Source organism: Cicer arietinum, chromosome 7, assembly GCF_000331145.2.
Source record: "Cicer arietinum cultivar CDC Frontier isolate Library 1 chromosome 7, Cicar.CDCFrontier_v2.0, whole genome shotgun sequence".
Taxonomy (NCBI): domain Eukaryota; kingdom Viridiplantae; phylum Streptophyta; class Magnoliopsida; order Fabales; family Fabaceae; genus Cicer; species Cicer arietinum.
In genome coordinates, this window is record NC_021166.2 from 10,822,330 (window position 1) to 10,829,040 (window position 6,711).

At 29.6% G+C, this 6,711-nt stretch overlaps 1 protein-coding gene across 1 annotated transcript; it reads right to left on the minus strand.

Moving 5' to 3' along the window:
- Positions 1-871: 871 nt before the first annotated feature.
- On the minus strand, positions 872-3,885 carry LOC101495864 (uncharacterized). Its single transcript, XM_004515699.4, has 3 exons — positions 3,726-3,885; positions 1,280-1,436; positions 872-1,140 (listed from the first exon to the last, which is right to left on the minus strand). The coding sequence occupies exons 2-3, from the start codon at positions 1,433-1,435 to the stop codon at positions 1,093-1,095; spliced, it is 204 nt and encodes a 67-aa protein (XP_004515756.1). The 5' UTR covers position 1,436; positions 3,726-3,885; the 3' UTR covers positions 872-1,092.
- Between the last annotated feature and the right edge of the window lie 2,826 nt (positions 3,886-6,711).

The following is a 6,711-nucleotide window of genomic DNA, read 5'->3' on the forward strand; positions in this document are numbered from 1 at the left end:
GTCATAGTTATAGTTTTAGGAAATTTATTCCCGGGAATTATTTTTCTTGCGGCTTTAAAGATGGGTGTTGTGACGTTGCAGTTGCTGCTAAATCTACCTATTATGTATGGTTTTGATAGTTTGACCATTGAAGGTTGCTTTTATTTATTTACGTATTTGGTTTACTTATCAATTATGCTTTTATTTATGTACATTCAATGTTTCTTCGGTTAGATTTGTGCATGTGTCAAAATTATCATTAAATCATGGTTCAACCCAACTACCATATTGTTATGTTAGATATTATGTTATAATTTCAAACATGTAACTTCACAATTGCATGAACTTCTAATTATATTTACCATTTCTGAAAATCTCAAGCTCATGTATGATTATTGATTATAAGAAATCATTTAATCACCCATGTATTGTTCTGTTTTTCTGGTTTTGTAACGTTGTGGGATTCTAGTGTTACTATTGTTATATAATCGAGGATAATTGGTGAGATTGCATTGTATTTGCAATCCTATTAACCCTTTCTACGTATCTCAAATTTGCATTTGCAAATATGCAATTCTCTTTATCCATATCGGAACCCTCTTGCTCAGATTTGGGGACGTGTGGGGAGAGGCTCCAGGTTATTTTTCCAGATTTGGGGGATTATCTTGAAATTTATGAAATATGCAAGCCTTTTTATTTGCTAAATTTGGACGGAACTATCAATTACAGAAAATCCGAGTCTTAGGTGGTATAAGCCACCACTAAAGGGAAAATTGAAATGTCTAACAATGTATAGGAATAAGAAATTGTAAGCTTGTAAAGTCTAGCACATGCAAACCAAGAAGCATAAACTGGAATGAACAGTTGATCATAAACAAGAACAAGACCCAAATAGAAAACCCGCAGTTTGAGTCATCCATTGATTATATAAAACAAAGAAAGAACCATTTTCACTTGAGTTATTAACCCACAATGGGGGTCAAACTCTGCAATTGTTCAATTTTATTAAGAGAAAAGAATGAATGTGAATAAATCACTGAGTCCGTAATGAGGAGGTTCTGTTAGGTCTGTGTTACAAAATAGCCACCACCTCCTCCATCAGAAATTGTCAAGTCATTCCTTCTTTCCTATTCCATGAGACATGTTATAGATCCCCCGTCCCTGGACAAAATGCATAAAGCAGTGGTTATAAGATATGGCTATAAATAAGCAGAGACAGACTGTTAACTTAAAGCTGGCAAAGTCAACAGCAAGTCAGCAGCATATAAAGAAACATAATTCATATCACAATTGAACTTACAATCATAAAGAGTGACGCTGCTGTAAAAGCAAGTGGTATTGCAACAGATGTGATCTTATCATAGGGCCCTTTCAAGTGAGTATACTTATGCATGTTCTGGTAATATTTTTGCTTCTCAAAAAGCTTCTCTCGTGGTGTGAATGGTGCTTCTGACATCCTGCATGTGGCCAACAATTATCTCAAAAATGCTTTTCCCAACCATTTAAAAGGAGGGAACAGAAAGAAGAAAATATTCATGAAATGAAGTGGAACAAAACATATATTCCCTTCCTTTTTTATCTCCATCTCAAAAAACTGAGAAAAATGACAGCAAGTGCAAGACCACATATTATATCTACAAGTTATATGACAGAAGAAATTTTAAGCTCCATTATGCGGATACTTAACTATTAAGAGTTCAAAATCGCCCATTTATGTAGTCAATAGATTATCAGATTTGAGCTTTCTACCTAGGAATCACATTAGGCTTTAGATGGAGCTTCAGCTTAGATCTTCATCATCATACTTGAACTATAGGGATCAGATTTAAATCAGTTCTTGCATAGTGCATGTACATAAATTTTTGCTTACATTAAGGGTTACCATTGATTTTAAGTCTTATCTATATCAGATTTCAAATTTGGTTTTGCACCCCCTCTCCCCCCTTCAAGTTTCAATTTCAACTTATATTTGAGGTTAACTTGCACTTTTTGTGCAAGTACACACTTATCACCTTTCAGATCAGTTTTACATAGTCCTATTTTGATTGCACGTGTGTTAGGATAGTTCTCTTAAGATTTTAACTAATAGTTTAATATAGGATGGTTGGTACTGATTCTAGCTTTTCAAATAATCTAGTATTATTGCATCTAAACTAAAGAACTTCAGCGACTGAAGGAGTGCGTGTCCTCAACATTTTCCTCTGGTTGCGAAGCCTATAAAGCCAATGAATGAAAACACCAGTTCTGCATAATTATGTGGAATGTGCAAGTCTAAACCAAGGGGATTTTTAGGGAGAATCATGTAATCAAGTGATAGAAATTGTCTAATAAACACTAGTTCTTTAGATCCAGGCCTGAGCATTCGGATGCCTAGGCTTCCAAGTCGTGATTTCATCGAATTCTGCTGTCTTGTCTAGTCACTTACCCGAAACAATTAAAAAATTGGTAAGAGCTTAAGACTTTCAAGAATCATTCCACAGAATGTAAAGAGATGAAATAAGCTTTAGAATTTCAAGTTCATCATACCCCTTTATAATCAAGAGGGTATGAGCATATCATTCCATAATTTATAACATAAATTGGATATTCCTACAACTAAAACTCTATTTTTTTCACATAGAATAAACTGTTATTTAGTATGGAATTGAACTATCCAAAGAGAACATCATTAATCCATTCACGTCGACTGACATCAAAACAAGAAGGAATCAACCATACACAACATACCTTTCAATTAAAATGCAACTAACTAGATATTCCTGTAATTGAAACTCAGCTTTTAATGTAATTTTTGGGCACGTCTGAGGTTGACAAATAATTCTAGCATGAACATCTACCAAAAGCAGCATGAACAAGTATATGCACCAGTAATTTTTGCTAATTTTTAAACATATCTCCCACCCAGGTTGAGAAAATTTTAAATAAATTTGAGGTTATATCATATAGCATGTCACGCCTCTAGAAATAATTTTGCTAACTCAGAAACAACTTACCCAGTCCTCAAATAAATTCAGAAGGAAGGCATGCACAAAATCAAACCAACTCCATTTCGCCTCAAATGTGGTCTTTAACATACAGATGTTGATTTATATATTTTAAGGGTGCAATGGACATACAGTCATTGTAAAAAAGAAGTTTTCCACTGACAACCAGTGAGAATTGTCTATTTGGCAGAATACACGATTGCTATTATATGTCACAGTGTATATCCTTTTTTCTCATATTTTTATTAGTTTAATAATAACTATAGAAAATGAACACAGAAATCATGCCAGATTCATATTCTACCCAAAAAACTTCATGTCCAAGATCATATCACGAAATTCAATATACAAGATCTTAACACACATTACATAAACAATCTCCGAATGGTTAACGTAAAAATCAAATCTCAAACATTCCCAACCAATTCGAACAGAAGCCCTTTCCTCACGGAAAAATTCAGAAAATTTGCAAGCTTTCAATTAACATGTTCTAAGTCATTCCAATCCATATATAAACTTAGATAACAACCAAAATTTGAAATCAACAAGGGAATTGTGTTTAATAATGTTACAATCAATAGACACAATCAATAAAACCACAAAAACGATAATTTAAATCAATCTATCTATCACTATAGTAGCGAGAAAACCACAACATAAGAACATATTCAAGTAACATCGGTAATTTTGGCAAAGCCTCGATTTTAAATGAAATCCCTAGATCCAAAAGACACAAGCATCTTACATAAGGAGAGAACTCACCTGATTGTATAACAAAGTCGAAAAGTGTAGAAATGAAACCCTAAATTCTTCTTTCCCCGCAACTCCACTAGCTCCGCCTCCGATCCTTTCTTCCGAATACTATGCGCGAAAATGTATGGTGTCAAGAAAGAGTGGTGAGTTAGAGAAGGTCTTTGATTTTTATATCCATTCTACCCTTTAGTTTTTATTAAATGCCCAACTTCTCCTCGAATCTATTGGGTCATAGCTGTTGGGCCTTACACTTGATTTTAGTTTTTTGTCTGTGAAAATATATTTTCGTCCTTAACAAAAAATACAAATGATGCGTTTACTTCCCTTGAGATCTACACCCTCACCTTTAAAATGTAGTTACCTCTCTTGTACTTGCTACAAAATTAACATAATATTTTTTTTTCGTGACACTTATTTTTCTATCTTTCATTTATTAAACATTCATTAAAATACACAATTTGGTTGTAACATTAAGAACATAATTATATATTTTAAAATTATAAATATTATATGTAAGTATGGCAAAAGAAAATGATTTGATGCAGTTTTTTATTGAGTATATGAGATGTGTGTGTTTTTTTAAAATTAGAGGTAGATGTTATTTAAAGAGAACGCGGAATAGGTAAATCCAATTTTTTTAAAAAAATTATTTCTAGTCATTTTCAAAAAAATAAATTAGAATATGTTAGTATTTTTGTCGATTTTTTCACCCAATTATTTTGTTGTTGTTATTTTTGAACCGTGACACGTTTATGTGGAACTCTACCTACCATTCAAATGTCTACATGTATTTAATATGAAAGTTAGGGATTTTTAGTACATTTTATTGCTGCTCTTCTCCACTTTCTTTTTTTCTTAGTGAAAAGATTCAAATTACAATGGTTTGTGGGGGACAAAAATTGATATTTTTATGAGACGTAGTACATTTGTAATTGTAATTTAACAACAAATTTTTTTGCTTTCGAACTACTTTAAATAGATATCATCATTCATGTTCTTTCATATAATATATCATATCTTTATTTAGATTATCTAACAAATAAAATAACGTTATTTGGTCAATCATGATTTTTTTTTTTAAATTTAAATTGTTTATTTAGTAATATCAATGAATAGTTTTAAATATACTTACTTCGTTACTTATTTAATTTTTTAGTATTTTTATTAATTTATAATATTTAAAAATATAATAAGTTAGTTTTGTAAAAAAATTAATATATAACTGTTCACAATCATAATTTTATTATTTTAATATAGTATATATTATATTGTGTCATGAAGAGATATGTATTAAATACTTGACAAAATAAAATATCATTATTCTCTTAATTATCATATGTTTATCAAATACAAGATATAATAATATTTATTCTGCCATTATATTAATCTTATCTTTATCGATTTTATATCATATTATTTTTCTATCATATCATGTGCATTAAACTGACGCTTAGATTTTTTACTTTGAATTTCGAAAGAAAAATGGAAAATTGGTTCCTATTCCTCCTTTTTTTTTATTAGAAACAATTTTTTTTAATATGGTGGAGTAAGAAATGAACACATTAACTAGTTTAATTTATTAGACAAAATGTCTAAATTCGTAGAGTGAATTGATGTGTGTATATAGGATACAATTTTTTTTTAATATGGTGGAGTAAAAAATGAACACATTAACTAGTTTAATTTATTAGACAAAATGTCTAAAATCGTAGAGTGAATTGATGTGTGTATATAGGATACTTGGAAGATTTAATTATAGTTTGGATTAGGGGTATACACGGGTTGAGTTAGGTTGTTTTTGGCCAATTTCGATAACCAAACCAATCAATTTTATTTGAGTTAGGTTGAACTCTCATTCCATATTTTTTCCATCAAATATGAATCAAAGCAACCTAATTATGAGTGAGTTGGATTGGGTTCGCGAATAATAAAAAAGATTAATTTTTAAAAAATATAATTATATTTAAATACTTGAACATTTAATATATATCACAACATGTCATTTAAACTTAAAATACATGCACAAACACAACAAAATACTTAAAATTAATTCAATTAGCAACAAATTTTTAAACATAGTTTAAAAACTAAAATTTAACTATACATCGATAGTAAAAAAAAACAAATACAAATATATATGTCACATTAATGAATTGAGTTCGCGGATTCATGAGTTTAAAATGTTAAATTGATTATCCGAACTAAACACAATTGAAATTTAATGAATAAATTTAGATAAAATATAAATTGAATTAGTTTAGGTGATCGAATTCACAGGTTTATCCATACCCATGAAATTCTCCCAACTTGAATGCATATGATTTTATGTTTTACGGTTGTAGTGAAGCACATTATATTATTTATTTTGCACTTAAAAGTAGTAGCATTATATAGAATTACTTCCCTTGCTAATTATCATTGTACTTTGTTTTATAAGTTTGAAATGACGGTTATTGCTTTCTCCTTTACCTTACCAATTAAGTTGATTAACTGGGATAATTATGATAATAAAATATAATAAATATTCGAGGATACGATTTTCTTTTATCACTTGTTTGATTGTATATATTTATCTACATTTTTATACAACAATAATCAATATTATATACCAATATCAATAATTATATAATTTATTCTAAACAACCTATTTTCTGCGTGTCACTTTCGCAAAAAATGAAATCTTACATGTCACTCACTTATAGAATTACTAGAATTAATATAACTAGTGGCTTAACCCGTAGACGCACGTACTATATATATATTCGAAGACCGTTAACAAATATTTATGAAATTTTGTAAAAGATCTTCTATGTAATAATCTAATCTAAAAGTTAGATCTTAATAGTAATATAACAAATTCAACTTTTTTTATTTTATTTAGATCTTAATATGACTCCACGCAACACATCTACGATCGTATATATACTAACATTCTTATTTTATCTTATTGTGTATATTATCCATTTCTTGTATAGAATTATTTTAAAGATTAGAT

Coding starts and splice junctions, on each gene's coding strand:
- LOC101495864 (XM_004515699.4), bottom strand. CDS start 1,435: ATGTCAGAAGCACCATTCACACCACGAGAGAAGCTTTTTGAGAAGCAA. Junction 1,141..1,279: donor CAGCGTCACTCTTTATGATT/GTAAGTTCAATT, acceptor CATTTTGTCCAG/GGACGGGGGATCTATAACAT.